Raw genomic sequence first — 18,825 nt, forward strand, 5'->3', positions numbered from 1 at the left:
TGCCAGAAGGGAAGAACTCTTGTCAATTTCTTTTCTTTATAAGGTGAACTAATGGATTACATTACCAGTTGTTGACACATGTATGCAATTTCTCATCTCTTCCCTGTGATAGTTGTCTGCAAAACACTTTCACTCCTAACTTAGGTCTTTTTCCTTCCTGTACTTTGCTAGAGTCCTTTGCTTTCATGAAATGCACCACACCCAGTCCAAGTTTCATTTTGTATTTTCCTTTTCTGTCCTCATTTTTTAAAAATATTCCACTCATGAGCATGTTCATCTGTTATTCATCATTCTCTTGTCAGTTTGATCTTTTGATCTCTACCTGTCTCCCTCCCACCCCGATGGTGACATTAATGCACATGAAATTGTTTAAGGAAACCCATACACTGGTATCTGAGGTCTGATTGAGGATTAATAAAATGTACAAAGCTGCACAATATCTTGCTGACTAAATCTTCAACCTAAATTATAGAGCATTAACTGTTGTTTCATTTTTAGGAATCAAACAACAGTCCTTGCTCCTCAAGAAGGAATCTTTAGAGCCAAAGACCTATCTGTGATTCTTAAAGCATACGTGTTGGTGACATCCTTAACCCCTTTGCGTGCATTCATTCATTCAACTGGCACAGTTTGGAATCCACCAAAGAAAAAACGCTTCACTGTCAAGGTAAAGAGTCCATTGAAACTGTTATTTCACATAAAGTATATTTAAGGTAAATAAAGGGAATAGTGATACCTATCTCTGACCTTCATGATTAAATTCTGTTGAACAAAAGTTTCATCATTTTAATGCTGCAAGCAGAGGCTTTTATTTAGTTAGTGAAGATTCAAAATTGAACTAAAACAATTTACTAGAGATCACAAGGCTATATGTTTTTTCTCATCTCATAATTTTAGTTCAGTTCTTTGACACATTACAAAGCCAGTATTCAGCTGTATTCCATCTAAAAAAAATTCCACTTATACAAGAAAAATGTAGTCAACATAACAAACAAAGTATAATTTTACCTTCTTGACTTTTGCTTCATTCTTAGGAAGCATAATGTCTTTCAAACTACAGCAGTCAATATGGAATATTTATTGAATAAATGACAAAATTGTCAAGAACACCATGTCATAGTAAGTCTTAACATGAAGGGTGATGAGTTCATGTTCAGGGGGAGAACTTAATAATTCCAAAAGTTCATTTATATAAGTTATCTCAAGTTAACTCATTCTTAGGTTGAAAATGAACTTTACTAAGTATATATTTGATAAATTCTAAGAAGTTTCTGACTTTACAGATATAATTATTTAGAGTATAGTTAAGAGTAACTAGGAAGTAATTGAAAGTATGTACTTGCAAAGACATGTACAAAGTGTTAGTTATGCAAATTTGATACATTTTAGAGAGTTCTCCTAAGCATATGCAAACCTTATGCCCACAATTAACATTAAGACTTCCTAAAGGAGTGTGTTTTTACTAATAAATTTTGTATACATTATATATGTATGTACATGATAGAATAAAACATTTAAAGAATTTAAGTATGTTTAGTCTGTGTGTGAGAAATACATATATATTACATGAAGAAATAAATTTTTTCTAAGAAATAAATATACTTATGACTAAATTTAGGTAATGGTTTTATTAGTATATATGTATCAACAAACTTTTCTAATGGTATTAATTAAATATAGTTTTTTGGAGCAGTCATACCTTGATAAAGTTTTTTTATTTATTTAAGAAAGGGACATTAACAAAATCATAGTATGGGGGGTACAACTCCACACAATTCCTGCCACCCAATCTCTATATCTCATGCCCTCCCCACTAGCTTTCCCATTATCTATCCCTCTGGGAGCATGGACCCAGGGTCGTTGTGGGTTGAAGAAGGTGGAAGGTCTGGCTTCTGTAATTGCTTCCCCGCTGAACATGGGCGTTGACTGGTTGATCCATACTCCCAGTCTGCCTCTCTCTTTCCCTAGTAGGGTGGGTCTCTGGGGAAGCGGAGCTCCAGGACACTTTGGTGGGGTCTTCAGTCCAGGGAAGCCTGGCCGGCATCCTAATGGCATCTGGAACCTGGGGGCTGAAAAGAGAGTTAACATACAAAGCCAAACAAATTGAAGAATCATGGACCCAACGGTTGGAATAGTGGAGATGAAGTGTTGGGGGGGGGGTACTCACTGAAAACTCTAGTGTACTACTGCTTTCAGGTATATATTTGCCCTAGTTTATGGATACCTGTGGACATATGCTTTATCTCCTGGAACCTGGTCTATATCTAGGTTTTGGGACTTTGTTAGGAAGTGTACCACCTGGGATGGAGTTAGAGAATACTGTGAAAGTAAAGGTCTCACCTGAGTGATGAAGCTGAAGGGTTGTCATTCCACACCTGAAGTCTCTGGACTCAGTCTGAAGTGAAGCATGCTGGGTTGGCACTTGTTGTGTTGATTAGATTGCGGTCAGCAGATGCAATATTATTTGATAAGAATTGGGAGAAGCATATGGGAAAGTGGGCCCTACCCTACGGTCCCAGGACTGGGGGAAGTTTAGGCTTTATAGTGGAAATGTGAGGTTCCTGCTGTCTTAAGGTTCAAGAAGACAATGGATAGTTATTGTTAACACCACATTATTTGGTAATTGGGTTAACTTTGAAAAGTTCCTTTGTTAGACATACAATCAATTTTCCCCCTCTCATATTAATTAAATAGTGATTTATATAACTACAATTTAATAGGTGTGTACATAAACACCATTCCCACCACCAAAAGATTGTGTCTATTTTAAACTATATTTTCATAGTTTCAAGTGATTGATGTTTTTTATGATTATCTTCTATAATCTATATTTTAAATTATGTGTTCCAATAGTGAAAATAGCTTAGTGATCCTTTTTAGTGGTATCAATTAAACAGAAAGGTCAGAATGAATAAGATGCATAGTAGGATGTGGTAGTATCATAATGGGTAATACAACAGAATAAAGAGTCCAAAAGCAAATTCTTAATTGTACAAAAAAAAAAGAATGAGATGCATATCTTAAAATGTCTAGTAAGATAGATGACAATTTAAGGACTTGATATTGATGAGTTAGGTCTTCAGGATACTTTCTTTTACCTCTAGACATCCTGTCTCAACTGTGTCAATAGATATGTTTTAAATTAATCATACACATGGCAAAGTGGGCATTCTTCCAGGTGAGCTAGTGTGGTGCTGAATCTCCTACAAATCTTTCCAGTGACTATTTGTATTTCCCAAAGTACTTTTAATTATCACAAAGGCCTCCTTTCTATTAAGTTGAATTATATGAAATTGCTGATATTTAGTAATTTCTGACCTACAAAAACGTAATTGCATATGACTTAACCTATTATTTGGAACTTAGATACTGAGAGATCATGAAGTCTTATTCCTCAATTCATGTCACATTCATGCATTCAACAAATATTTATTGACCACAGAGCTTAATTCCTATTCTACAACTCACATCTGTTGTTAAAGATTCCTACATATGTAATTTGATGTTTAATTGACATTCTCCAATTAGTTAATTACCCCTCCTCAGAAAGACATCATTGCATTTTATAATTTATAAATTAATGACAATGAATCATAAAAATATAGCTACTTAAAATACATTTGTAAAATATAATTTATAAAACTATGTACATAATTTAGCAAGTGTATTTTTGCTAATCTTAAAATGTGTATTTTTTTTTTAACTTTTTCATAGTTGTATTAGATTTTTTTCTACTAACTTTTTTGTAAACATTACTATGATTATATTTCGGAGAGGAACTGTCCACTTTGCCATGTCTGTGTCTTCAGTGTTACTTTCACTATTTTACAGCACTCTGTAATGTGTACCTCATTATGGTTTACCTATTCCCTACTTCAGGAATAGACATCTTGATTTCTCCAAGCTTTGGGAAAACCAATCAGTATTTCACATGTACAAATCCTTATATATAATTCTTTAAGAGACAACATATAAGTAAAGTAACAAAATAAAAAGAAACTACATATAATTTTCTTGGAAATACATAACCAGAACTGGAATTTCTGAGTCATAGAATATAACTCCACTTGATAGAATTAAATAATGCCATCTTCCCCCTTCAGAATACCGTCAGTCCACCATGCCATTCTAAGACTTTCCATATCCTTATAACTTGGAGAACATATTACTTTTTCCAGCTTGTAACAGATGAAAAGTGTTATCTCATTCCTGCAAACAGCTCATTTTGTCACCTGTTATCTTTATTTACAGAGTCCTTTGTTGAATGAAATTCTTCAACTGGGTAATCAAATTAATTTTCCTTATGGTTCCGGCTTTAGAGATTCACTCCCCAAATTCCTTTCTTATCTCTAAGTCACAGTCATGAAGACATGCTTCTACATTTTCTTTTACTACCTTTATAATGTTCCTTGAAATAAAAAAGTTAATTGGACTAGAGTTTCCCTTTGATTCATATTTCTTTTTCTGTACAACCTATTCTCATGGGTTAAATTGAGTCATTTTTCCCTCAGGAATCTGATATCATCATTATTTTATAAATTTCCATATTTATATGACGTTGTTCCTAGTTTCTGTATTATTTTCCAGTTGATGTTGAGACTCAGGACCTGACATCAACCTGAACTGAAAGACACCTATGATGTAGTGAGCAAGCCTTGGCCAGAGAGGCTACATAATAGGAACGTTTCACAGAGAGGGAACTCTAGGAATGTAGCCCAGATCCAAGTGTAAGGGCTCTTTTGGTCAATGGTTAGTACGCTTACAACAGAGAAAAAACAGAAGTTAAAAGCAAGTTATCCAAGTATAAACAATTCAAGGAGAAGGTATGTATGTATGCTTTGTGTGACTCCTATGGGTTTGTTGGGTCTCCCATTTTGTATCAGGACACAGAAGTACAGATATTATGTTACCAGGCCTACATACTTATTGTCCACCATAACATGACCCTTTTCTTAACAAGGAATGATTATTCTCAGAAGATAAGGGTCATACTCTTGCCTATGGGAGCTCATGCTCTAGATCATCCATTTTTATTTTTGTTTTCAATTTTTATTAGAGAATTAATATTGATTTACAAAATTACAAGGTAACAGTTGTGCAACTCAGCACCGTTCCCACCACCAGATTTCTGTATCCCCAACCTCTCTGGTGGAAGCACAGATCCTTCTTTCCATGACAAATAACATTTACTTGCCTTGCTATAGACTACAAGAACTAGAGCAGAATTCATATTTTATATACATAATTCAGTATTTTCATTCTTTGTATATAGTGATTTCTATGGTTTTTTCATTACTTATTCCCAAAAATTTTACTCACTTTTGTTTTTTGTTGAAATTTTGGCCATGTAAATAATTCTCAGTACCTTTATGAAAGGTCCTTCTCTCTATTTCTTTTCACAAATTTAGTTATATTATAAACATTTTGATTGAATTAGACTCCTCCCCCACCTTCATTGGGGCTTCACCGCTCTGGACTTTTCTGATTTTGATTGTTAGTTGTTTTGTCCTGTTTTTCAGATACAAAGAGAGATAGAGAAAGAGACGGAGAGTGAAAGCAACACCACTGTATGGAAACTTCCTTCAGAGCCATAGCACTCCTTTGTGATTTAGAGAAGGCTTGAACCTAGGTCATGTACATGTCAAAGTTGGAATCTACCTGGGTGATCTCTCTTGGTGCCTCATAGATGTTTATTTACTCACAAACATTGGAGAATATCAAGTATGCTTTTAATATCTTACTGTAATTTCAACATAAGGTTATACTGAATTTATAGCTTAACTTTGATGACACAACTCCATTTATTAATGCAATTTACTTTGTCATTTATCAGAGTTTAAATGTTTTATTGTCTAAAGAAATCCAAAATGTTATTTTTGAAAATTTATTTCTAATTACGTAGACAATTGCATGATGTAATCCTTAAAATTACATCTTTGAGTTGGTTATTCATAAAAAAGAGAAATATTTAATAATAAACTAAACTTGTATCAGTAATATTACCTTCAGTGTGACTATATTTTCCAGACAGATGTTCACTTTATCTACAAATAAAATCATGCTAACATACTTCCTCTTAGTTTTTGTAGATAATTTTAGATATGTTATTTATCCCCTTTTTTTTTTTTCCTTCAATTATCTTTGCTAGAACCTCTGCTACTGTCTTTAACAAATCACTGTGATTGAGTAAAAATAGAATACCCAGGATGCTGTCAGAACCTTAAATCAATATATTTTTCTGGGCAGTTAATTATTTGCAAGTTTCCAAAATTAGAAAAAAAAAAGTGGTGGGGAGCTCTAGGCAAAGGAGAAAGAGACAAGGAAAGAGATGTGGAGATGTAAAAGGGGGGAAGGGAATTAAAGCTGTTTGGGAGAAAAAGTAGAAATAATATTGGTTATTCTTAAATTATTCTTCAATTATAAGAAAACATCATCTGAGGATTCTCCACTAAGTAATAGGTTTGGAACAGAACTCTGGTATTTAACCATACATATCCTCTGAGAATAACATAATTAGCCATAATGTATTATTGTGTTGCAACTACTGCTAATCCCCTTCTTTTATATTAATATTTTTTTGAAATAACTGTTAGATATCATGTAAACCTCTGATGGTAATGCAGATAAATTTGTTTTACATATTTCTAGTTTGCTGGGCATTTCTAACTTAAAAATATTTTGGATGTCACAAATTTTTTTTGCACTGATTGAAATAATTACATGATTTTTTTCCCTCAAGTTTTTGTAGTATATGCTATTACCAGAATCCCTGTTAATTAAACATTCTTGCATAATAGAGATAAATCCTACTCGATTATTTTGTATTTTTTCATTCTTCTTTTGGATTTTTTTCCAAGATTTACTTTATTTTATATGAGACAGAGGTGTGTCTGTGTGTGTGTGAGTGTGTGTGAGTGTGTGTGTATGTGTGTGTGTGTATGTGTGTGTGTGTGTGTGTGTGTGTGTGTGAAAGAGGGGAGAGAGAGAGGAACCTGAGCATCACTTTGGTATAAACAATATATATTGCCAGGAATTAAACAGAAGTCTCAGAGAATATAAGTCTTGTTCTTTACCTGTTGAATCATATCTATGCTAAATCTTTAGAGAATATTTATTTCACATTATATAAAAATCCATAAAAGAAATATAATTTTATTGTTATTTCTGTATCTATGGTCATAATCTGGATTTAGAATTATAAATTTTTACATTTTTTATTATCTGTTTTTTACAGTTGAGACTATAGTAGTCTCATAAAATAATACTGGGTGACTTTCAATTTTTTTCAACTATTTTGGGACAGTACATACAAGACAGAAATTAATGAACCTTCAAGAATTCGATACAAGTCTACTGAAAAGATAGATTTTAAAGTTTTTTGCATACCAATGACATTTCAGTTTATTTAAAATATTTTGTTTTATTTAATGTTCTCATTCTTTCTTGTGCAATTTAGTATTTTGTACTTCTTGCTAGGGATTTATGAATTTAGTCTGTTTTACAAAAATTCTATAGTGTATAGATGATTACAAAGCTTCAGTTTTTGTATTTTCCAAAAAAAACTTATTCTCTGTTTCATAGATAATACATTCTTCTTGTAAAATTCATCAGTAAACCATAAATTAAATTAATTTTTTTTGTTTCTGGTAGACTCTTGATTACTGTTTCAATTTACTTGATTGTAATTAGTCTATTTATAGTCTATATTCCTGATTTGGACCGAGAAGTTGCATGATTCCAAGAACTTGTTCATGTCTTCTAAATCTTCCAGCTTGGTGGAATATTGTTGTTCATAGAAATTGCTCATGATACTTTGGATTTATATTATCTGTTCTAATCTCTCCTGTACAATGATTCTATTTATTAGGATCTTTTCCCTACTTTTGTTGCTTTTTTTTTTCATTTAGTAATCTGGCCAAGGGTTTATCAATTAGTTATCATTTCAAAGAACCAACTCTTAGCTTCATTGATTCTCTTCCCCAATGACATTGATTTCTGATTTTTATTTTTTTCCTACTTCTACATATTTTGTGATTTTTGCTCTTCTTTTTCTACATCCTTCAACTTTGAGGTCAGATTGCCCCCCAAAAAATTTTTTTCTGCTGTTTTCTTGTTTGGCTATAAATTTCTCTCTTAAGACAACTCTAGTTGTGCCTTATAAATTCTGGTAGCTCATGTCTTCATTTTCATCTGTTTCCAGAAATGTTTACAAGTTTATTTCCTCCTTGGCCCAATGTCACTGAACATGCTGTTGAGTCTTCACATTATTTCAGTCTTTCTTTTGGCTACTGATTATTAATTCAACTTGATAAAAAATTCTCATTTAGAATGATTTATTGATACTGTCTGTGTACTCCAGAACATGGTCTTAAGATTTTCTTTTTTTTTCTAATATATATATATATATATCCTCTAGGTTTATCTCTGGGGCTTGGTGCCTGCACTACAAATCCACTGCTCCTAGCTATGGCCATTTCTTTTTCCATTCTGTCTTTGTTGTATAGTACAGAGAGAAATTGGGGTGGAGGAGATAGAGTGGGGAAAGATAGATAACTGCAGACCTGCTCCACCGCTTGTGAAGTGACCATCCCTGCAGGTGTGGAGCCAAGGGCTGGAACTGGGTGCCTTGCATCAGTGTCTGTGCTTCCTATGTGCACTTAAGCTGGTGCACCACTTCCTGGCCCCTGGTCTCGAGACTTTCTATGAAGATGAGAAGAAGATGTATCTTGCTTTGTGGGGATAAAGAGCTTTGCAGATCTCTAAGTGGTTCAACTTATATACCTTACATTTACATCTCTTCCTTCTTTATTAATATTTTATTTAGTTGATCTGTCCATTTGGATGAGTGGAGTGTTTGAATATCCTGCCACTACTGTATTGCTATTGGTCTATTTCTTCAGTTCTGTTAGAGCCTTTTCATTGATCCTCTGATTATTATATCATTTTCAATCCTATCTTTACCCTACTTATCTTAGTTAGTTGTGTCATACATGTGTGTCTGCCCCTGCTTTGGTCAACCTATTGGCTTGTATGATTATTTTTCAACCTTTCACTTCGAGCCTATTTCCAACACTTTGAGAGTTAGGTAAATCTCCTATACACAGCTTATGGTTGGATTTTGTTTCTTGATCCATTCTGCTACTCTTTAGCTTTTGAGGAAAGAGAACATCCAGGTCATTAAAATTTACTAAAAGTATAGATTAAAGAGATTTCACAGTTTTCTGGTAATAAAGTCCTTCAACTTTTGCTTACCATAGAAGCTGTTTATCTCTATATCCCATCTGAATAAAAGCCTAGCAGACTATATTCTTGGTTAGAAGAACTTCCTCTTGAGTAGTTTTCTGTTCCCTTTTGGTTTTCATGGCTTCAGTTGAGAAATGTGTTGATTATTGTATGGGCTTATCCGTATAGGTGACCCTATTTTTTTTTTCTATTGCTGCGCATAGAAGCCTTTCTTCACTTTTAATTTTTGACAGCTTAGTTTGGATATGTCTTGATGTACACATCTCTGGGTTGACTTTCTTTTTTCCTTCTTTGTTGGTCATTGGGACTTTGCCTTTTTGACCAACTTTTTCTATGTGGGATGTACACATAGGAAAGCAGGAGCACTACCCAAATGAGCTTTTTTCCAGGTCAACATTCTGGGTTGATTTTATTTGTCACTCTCTGAATTTCATAGGTCTGCACATCTTAACCTTTATATAGGTTGAGAGAGCTCTCAGCTTTTATCCCACTCATGATGTACTTCTTTTCACTCTTCTGGAAGATCTATATTGTTCTTTTAGAAGTTGTTCTATGACTATCTGAAGTTATTTTCTTTGCCTCTTATTCTCTTTTTTTTTTTTTCTACATTCTGTTGACATGCTGATTCTTCTTTCAGCCTCCATCTTTCTATTTTTGAGACCTTCAGAAGTTTCAGAAGTACTCTTTAGTTCAGCTACCATGGCCTTTACCTCTTCTATTTTCTTCTTGAATTTGCCATACTTTTTCGGTCTTATTGTAGTTTTTCTTTTCCTATAAGTTCCTTACTTAAGTGAACTTCATGAAGGCTAGCACTTTGAAATTCTCTTTGAGAGGTTACTAACTGATGTATTTGGAGTTTTTTCAGGACTTTAAAAGTAACTTTCTTTCTCTCTTCCTTTTATTGTTAGTTTACTTTGATTGTTCCAGATACCCTTGTAAGCTTGAATATGTGAAAGTTCTGGTTATTATAGCCTCAGACTATAACTGGTAGCTAGATTCATCTGCCCTACTGTCTAGAGGGCATGCCTGCCAAAATTCAACAAAGATGTCCCTCAGCTATGCCTACAGAAGTGTTGAATTCAGTTTAGTAGACTCTGGAACCCTGTGGAAAGTGCCATCTTCTTAGCCATGAATTGTGTTACATAGTTGAGGACACATGACTGAGAAGGGTTTTGACAATCTTTTCACAGGGTTGAAACTGCATTCACCTTTCACCAAAGCCTAGATTCTCATGTCTCTCCTCCCATTTCCACAAAATGGCATTACAGGCAAATCCAATTTGCTCTGTTTAACTCTCTGGAGCTAGCACCCACTGTAATATGATTCTCCTGCTGGTATAGATGCTAGATGGCATAGGGACTAAAGCTGCTCTAATTTGACATGACACTGGGCTGGAGTTTCTGAGTGGTGGCAATTTCTGGAGAACAATAATCCCACTAAATTAAATTGGTTAAACTGGCAGGAGTCCAAGATGGATGGTGGTATGTCCTCTACTTTAAGTGTGTAGGGGCCAGGGGTCTTCCCTCTCAGCTTTTCATTCTCCTTGGGTAAAACCATATTTAGGATAGTGAAGTATTGCTCACTGAGGAACCCACAGGTTACATATTGGTTTTCCAGAAATTGTTTTTGAACAATTCTGTCCCTAGAGTGTATCCTCAGTGTAGTTAAATATCAATGTTTTTGTTTCCTGATGCTATCTCATGCTTGCAGGGTCAAGGGATTCTTGGGTCCTGACTCTGGATTTTGGCAAAGAACCTCTTCTACCCCTAGAACGAGTTTTCTTCCTGTTCAGGTCCCATATTGAATGCTTACACCTGTAGAGGACTGATTTTTTTTCCCTTTGCCATATTAAATCAGGTGGAAGAGTGACTGGCAAATGTGATATTTCACTCAATTCCTCAAAAAAACATGACCTGAGCTGAACATTCTCACCATGAAACTCAGCAGATTGAGTACTGGGCCTGGGTTTCCATTCATAACAGGAAAGAAGCTAAAATGCTTATCTTAGTGAATCAGGGGAAGCAGCAGGAGGATAACAAAATTGCTTTCCTCCTGAGACTGAGCACTGGTGCACCAGGTAGAGTTCACACACTGCAGTGCACAAGGGAGAAACCACAAGTGGTGAAGCAGTGCTGAAGGTGCCTCTCTTTCTTTAGACCCTTCTCTATCTTACTCTTTCCTTTCCATTTTCTCTGTCTCCATTCTAAATAAATAAATAAATAAAATGTTTAATTGGTTTTCTCTAGTTTTTCCTCCCAAAGAGATACTGGTAACTCCCTGCCTACCCTGCAGTCATTGAAATATTTTTTTAAAAATATTTTCTTTCTTTTACTTTATTTTACTTGATAGAACAGAAAGAAATTTCCTAGTCTTTAAACCTCTGGGAGTATGGACCCAAGGTCATGGTGGGATGCAGAAAGTGGAAGGTCTGGCTTCTGTTAATTGCTTCCCCTCTGAACATGGGCATTGACAGATCGATCCATACTCCCAGTCTGTCTCTCTCTTTCCCTAGTGGGGAAGGGCTCTGTGGAAGCAGAACTCTAGGACACATTGGTGGGGTTGTCTGTCCAGTTGGTGGGGTTGTCTGTCCAGGGAAGTCTGGTCGGCATCATGCTAGCATTTGGAACCTGGTGGCTGAAAAGAGAGTTAACATACAAAGCCAAACAAATTGTTGAACAATCATGGACCTAAAGGCTGGAATACTGCAGATGAAGAGTTGGGGGGTCCTCCATTTTGTAGATAGCTAGTAGGCATATTTTGGTTATATTCCAAAGGGCCTGTGGCTATACTAGTTTCTTTTCTTTTTTCCCTGAGCCTGAAATCTGATATGCCAGTGGATCCAAGTTATTGTCTGGGGAGATGAAGTCATGGCTGGAAAAAGGACCGGAAAGCTGGATCAGGGAAGAAAGTAGCCCCTATTATGGAAAAAGGGTATAAATACTGTTTACTGTAAACCCCATCGATTTGATGTGATCTGGGGCCCATAGGAAAGCTATCAGGGATGGGATATAGGTGGTGGAAATTGTGTGGAGTTGTACCCCTCTTATCCTATGATTTAGTCAATGTTTCCTTTTTATAAAGAAAAAAATAATAAAAAAAAAAGAGCAGAAAGAAATTGAGAGGGAAGAGAAAGGCAGAGAGAGACACCTGTAGACCCATGAAAATGCTGCTTCATCACTTGTGAAACTTTTTCCCTGCCGGTGTGGACTGGGTCCTTGTGCATGGTAATACGTCTGAGTGTGCCACCACCCAGCCCTTATTTTTAATATGTTGTTTACTTTTATTTATTTGGTGGATAGAGACAGCTAGATATTGAGAGGGAAGGGGGGTGATATAGAAGAAGAGAGACAGAGAGATACCTGCAGACTTGCTTCACCACTGGTGAAGCTTTTGCCTTGCAGGTGGGAAGCAGGGGCTTGATCACTGGAGCTCAACCAGGTACACCCTGCAAAGCCCCCACCCCAGTTTCCCACCTCCCTGCTTCCCTTGCTGCTACTCCCCCATCCCTCCCCAGCCGTCATTTAGATTCATTGTTTCCACTGGCCAGATTAGTTCCAACCACCTTTCAGAATTCCTTTCAATCAGGTTTTATCATTTGTCCTTGCATTACCTTTATGCTTCCATTTCCTTCACCAACACTAGTTCCCCATCCAAACTTCTAAGTATTTTGTGTTATGTTTTAAGGTTTCCTTTTCTGTTCCTAGCACTATCTCTCTCCCTCCAGCCCCAGTAGCAATAACCAGAAAAGTGACAGACTTTATGATTGCTTCTATTTGTTTTCTGGAGAAAAAATTATGAGGAGAGGAAGGTCTTTGTAGCTTGGATTTCTTGAAATTTTTTTAGGCTTTATTCGCTCTTTAATTTCTTAGTCAAATCTTCTTCAATATCTTCAGGATAGATGAAAGCTACAATTGTACACAGGAAAGCATACAGTTCTTGTCATTTTCTTCCTCTTCTTGGGATTTATTTGTCTTCTCAAGATTTTGCCTGACTATTTTTGACAATACTGCTGTCTGCTCTCAAAGAGAGGAGTGCTGCTTCTGAGGTTAAGATGTGAAAGAACTTTTATTGCCTTACAAGTTCAAAACTGTCCTTGATAATACCACTAGATTTCAGGATAAAACAACAAACAAGGGGATATGAATTTCCCCTCAACTGAAGTATTTATTCCTTCAGTTAAAACAAATAGTTGTACTTAATCTGCTGAGTCACTTAGCCACTTCTAAAACTCATCTTCTTTCTGATATATTTTATGAAAAATATGCACAGAATGAGTTATCGGGAGTCGGGCTGTAGCACAGCAGGTTAAGTGCACATGGCACAAAGCATAAGGACTGGCATAAGGATCCTGGTTAGACAACCCCTTCCCACACTCCCCACCTTCAGGGGAGTTGCTTCACAAGCATTGAAGCAGGTCTGAAGGTGTCTATCTTTCTCTCCCCTTCTCTGTCTTCCCTTCCTCTCTCCATTTCTCTCTGGCCTAACAATGATGAAATCAATAACAACAATAATAACTACAACAACAACAACAACAAAAAACAAACAAGGGCAACAAAAGAAAAAAAAAAAGAATGAGTTCTCAATGTTAATGTGTAATGCAGGTCCTTGTAATGCAACTCCTCCCTTAAAGCATGATATCATATTTTTACTAAAAACTGTTTAAAATAATACAAAACATATTATTTTTATATGTTTGTGTATTGAGTCCTGAATTCAAAGGCTAAGTTATTTGATCAGTAGTGATTTCCGCACTATGCAATGACGCAAGTCTATTAAACTGGTTGTCAGTGTACATTTATAGAACATTCTGACAGCTAACAGTGGTATGACAATAATAACCAATATAACCCTGAGCTCATTTATTTCCAATTAGATCTGCAGTTTAAACAGTTTATATACTAATTTTTGAGACAGTTGAAAAATATGAAGAAATGCAAGCTTGAGAAATAATGTAGATTAAACCTATATATATTAAATATCCCTAAATCCAATGTTATAAGAATTATGTTAAGTCTGAGTGTCAGCTATTTCTAAAGGCTGTTCAAGTTTAAAAAGACAACTGAAGGGAAAAAAGACAAGCAAGTGTGTGAGTGGGGAGGGGGGTTCAATTGGTATGGTATTGGACTTGCATGTCTGACGTTCCAGGTTCTACTCTTGCACTGTTTTGGACCAGAATAGTAGTGCTCTGGCTTTTCTTTCTCTCTTTCTGACGGTTTCATGTGAAACTCTCTCTTTCATATTTAACAAATAAAATGCATCTTTAAAAAAATAGCAAAGGAAAGTAATAACAAAGACAGCATTTCTTCACTATATAATTTGTATTTCAAAACTGTTTTGAAATACAAATTATATAGTGTTTGTAATACAAAACTAGCTGTCATTCTCTTGTTGAAAAAATACATCTGATTTTAAGCAACTTTAAAAAAAAATCCACTGAAAATATCTCAATTTAATTATAAAATACTCTACTTAATATTCATGAATCCAACAATAGTACTATTCCACAAGTATTTTCACTATAACTTCTGGTCAAATATGTCTGTGACTGTCTTTTTATACAAGTTATATAGATTGACTACAAGAAATGTCATAAATTTAAATGTAGTTCTTACAGTAAGAAGTCACAAGTTTCATCCACTGAAATCAAAAATTGAGGATATATCCAGCATAGAGGAAACTCATATCTGTTACTCCTTTATGATATCTTGAGATTCTTTATATCTGTGATAATAGCTGACTTGCTTTGATGAAATTGTATTGTTGGAATGACTTGTGACTTCTGGCAGGAAAACCTGTAAAAAGCCTTATTTTGTCTCATTGAATTCATTGTCTCATCAGCCATCTCATACCTGACAATGTTTATTTATTGGTATCTGATACTTATAAGTCATCTGAAGGTGATTCAAGTGTAGTAATCAGCTCTAAATAAAAGTGTCTTTAATTAAACTCAGCCAAACATTCCTTTTCAGACTTTAACAGTGTGGATGGAAACATTACTCAAGCTTATTTGCTTCCAAAACCCTTCTAATTCAATTATTAAAATAGATTTATATTACTTATGTAAATTCGTGCTTAAATTTAAAATTTAAATTTATTTTCCACAGAGCTGGGGCAGTGGCATGCCCAGTTGAGCACACACATTAAAGTGAGCAAGGATCCAAATTCAAGCTCCCAGTCCTCACTTGGAGAGGAGAGGGGTGAAAGCTTCACAAGCAGGAAGGAATGTAACAGTGTCTCTGATTCTTTTTTCAATTTCTCTCTGTCTTATCAAGTTGAAAACATATATACATAAAAAATAAATTAAATAAATTTATCCTCCACAATGATCTTCCAGTGGAATTCCAGCAAATGTAGTAAACATCATTCTCGGAATTTCTGGGCAGTGCCACTTTAATAAAATGAGTGAAACATAGGTTATTTTAACTTTTCCTGTAGTCATTTCATCTGCAGGTATCTATTTTCCCCTCCCCTCTCAATTTCTCTGTTATCCAGTAAAATGGCTGCCAACAGCAGTGGATTTGTATGTAGTGGAGACCCACTGATAACCCTAGAAGCCAAAAAAAAAACAAAAAAAAAAACAAAAGTCCAGTGGAGAATGAACCAAGTTAAAACAAGCCCTTGTCAGTCTGTGACTCTAAATCACCTACTCTTTTCCAGTGCTGGTCTTCAGGGAACTATTCTACCATTCCTAGTGCCTTCTGTGCTCTCAGCAAATGTGCACAGAAAGTGAACTTCAGCAAAGAGGGAGTGTTATTTAAAAGCATGCTTTTTAAAGAATGCGTATATCTCTTACACAGTTCTGGAATGACATAGTTGCAGGCATGAAGTTAGCCTCATTTGCTGTCAGTATTTATTCAGTACCTTTCATAATGCTGGTGAGATACCTCATATATTCCCATGGTAAAAATGAGTAATGTCTTTGGAAACAGATATAATGTTACAGTATGTTTCTAAAACCTCAGTAAGTGTTCTTCTGATGTTATACCTAAACTGTGGAGTGTGGAGCAGAACTTGTAAAAGACTATTTCACTGAGCAGCTGGCCCTTCAACAAGCTGGGAAGATTTATGGCAGCTGTAGAAAGAATGTGAATAAAAGTCAGCTACTGAGAATTTATAAAATGAGTTGAGGTATCACTTAATCTACTCTTGCTTGATGTTGCATCAGGGTATTTATTTTAATGTGTGGTTTTAGATACATAGAAATTATTTAGATAATCAACATATAATTAAACATGACAAAAGCTGACATAATAAAATTTAAATACTAACTATAAAGTAACACTTAGCTAATCAGCCCACACTGGAGATAAATATATCAGGTACATGTTTGCTCTAGAAAAACATTGATTGTGAATTTAAAACTAATCTAAAATATTTTTATCTTTTATGCTCTTTAAAATAGCTTTTTTTGCATTAAAGGTGTCAATGGCAACTTTGTTTTCATTTGAACATTTATTAGTTAGTTAATTCCACATATTCATTTTTATCAGTTTCGAAAAAGCTTTGCCCAGTTAATTTTGTACATTTATTAGTTATTAATGCTAAACTTGAAATAAAAATTCTACATTAAACATGGTCATGTTTATTTGATAAGAAAATATCACTAAACAACAGCCAAGCTTACTCAGATTCTGTGAGAACTACGGTGGTAATTAGAGGAATAGGAATGGAACGGCTAGGGAAAGAATTCTACCTGTGTGAAGACACAGGAATCTTGGTGGTAGGTAGTGACTATAAATACACACACACACACACACACACACACACACGTGTAAAATAATACAATCTTTTTTTTTTTTTTTTTTTTAACCATAGCACTGTTTAGCTTTGGCTTATGGTGGTACGGGGGGATTGAACCTGGGACTTTGGAGCCTCAGGCATGAGAGTCTGTTTGCATCACCATTATGCTATCTACCCTCCACCCATATGATACAATCTTATTGTATAATATGTTATATCAGTAATATTTTTAAATGATAATTTGAATGACTCAGGATTTCCTGTTGTGTATCTCCAGACTCTCAATGAATCGCTGACAAGTGGCAGGCACTCAAAAAATATATATATTAATGAATGGTGATTGGTTGTTGTCATTTTTATTAGAACTGTGTTACTTGTAACTTACTAAAAAATTTCATTTGATAAATTTGATTCAAGAGTAGGCTCTGCAACAAAAGACAAATATAGATATAGGTGTATCATCTTTATAAATTATATAATTTCCTTTGGACTAATGAGTTTTAATAGTAATTCATTGTCACATTATCTTACAAAGTATTTATTTGCAAGCAATCGGAAATTAAAGAGAGATGTAAACTGATAAATACTACAAATAAAATAATCTATGTTATATCTATTCACATACTTCAGTGACTACATGACGGTGAAACTTAGCTCCCCTAAATTTGCTGATCATTATTTTCTTTCAAATTGGAGAACTGTGAACTTATGAGCAACTATTACTTTTATATTCAGAAAAATAGAGGTTAGCAACTATCCACTTACTTTAGTTTGCAACCATATGAGGTAAGTAAATTTTCTGAGCATGCTTGGGAGATGGAAAAGGGGAATTTCTAAACAGTACTTTGGATATTGGAATGTAAATCTCCCTTTTTTAACCTCCTCAAATCTTTTATTTTTTGAGGGCTTTTTCCTGGCGCCATCTAGTGGATATATGTGCAAGCATAGGGGGGTGAAGAGAAGACAGGATCACAGAATAAATGGACAAATCTATAGAAATATGGATAATTATAGAAATAATAGTCAACCCATATCTGTGACCTAGGGAGAGCTACTGCAGTTTCCAGTGGACAGAATGGGAACACAAAACTTTGGTGGTGGGAAAAGTGTGGAGTTATACCCCTGTTATCTTATAATTTTTTAAATCAATATTAAATCACTGATAAAATTTAAAAAGTCAGGGAAAAAAGTTTCTCCCAAAAAAACATCCCTATATACCTCAATAGTTAACATTACCATCACGTGTCAGTATACTGAACAGATGTTTGCTTCCTAAATATTTGCTTTTACAAATTTGTTAAAATTGTTTTTACAAGACTTTTTTTTTTTTTTTTCTTTTTTAAGTGGAGAACTAGCTCCAAATTGAGCCTAGGAATGAGTGGTCTGTGAATATTCCAGATATTATTACATATTAGTCTGTTCAAGTTCTTTCTTCTTTAGCTCAGAAGATAATTTATAAGACTACAATTTTATAAAAATAACCAAGTGTTTAGAGTAAAAGACAACCCCACCAATGTGTCCTGAAGCCCAGCTTCCCCAGAGCCCTGCCCCACTAGGGAAAGAGAGGCAAGCTGGGAGTATGGATGGACCTGCCAATGCCCAGACGCCCATGTTCAACAAGGAAGCTGTTACAGAAGTCAGACTTTCCACCTTCTGCACCCCATAATGACCCTGGGTCCATCCATACTCCCAGAGGGTTAAAGAATAGGAAAGCTATCAGGAGAGGAGATGGGATATGAAGTTTTGGTGGCGGGAAATGTGTGGAGTTGTGTCCCTCTTATCTTATGGTTTTGTCAGTGTTTCCTTTTCATAAATAAAAATTTAAAAAAAAGATTAGTGTAT

The 18,825-nt window shown here is 35.0% G+C and overlaps 1 protein-coding gene across 2 annotated transcripts in view; it reads left to right on the forward strand.

Annotated features, from left to right (window-relative positions):
• The window catches only part of CPED1 (cadherin like and PC-esterase domain containing 1), a 422,947-nt gene that overhangs the window by 183,734 nt on the left and 220,388 nt on the right, over positions 1–18,825 (forward strand). For both annotated transcript variants that reach the window (XM_060196489.1, XM_007525006.3), the window contains exon 7: positions 499–667. In XM_060196489.1, coding sequence (XP_060052472.1) covers positions 499–667 — 169 coding nt within the window. The remainder of the gene's footprint in view (positions 1–498; positions 668–18,825) is intronic.

This window comes from Erinaceus europaeus, chromosome 8 (genome assembly GCF_950295315.1).
Source record: "Erinaceus europaeus chromosome 8, mEriEur2.1, whole genome shotgun sequence".
Lineage (NCBI taxonomy): Eukaryota > Metazoa > Chordata > Mammalia > Eulipotyphla > Erinaceidae > Erinaceus > Erinaceus europaeus.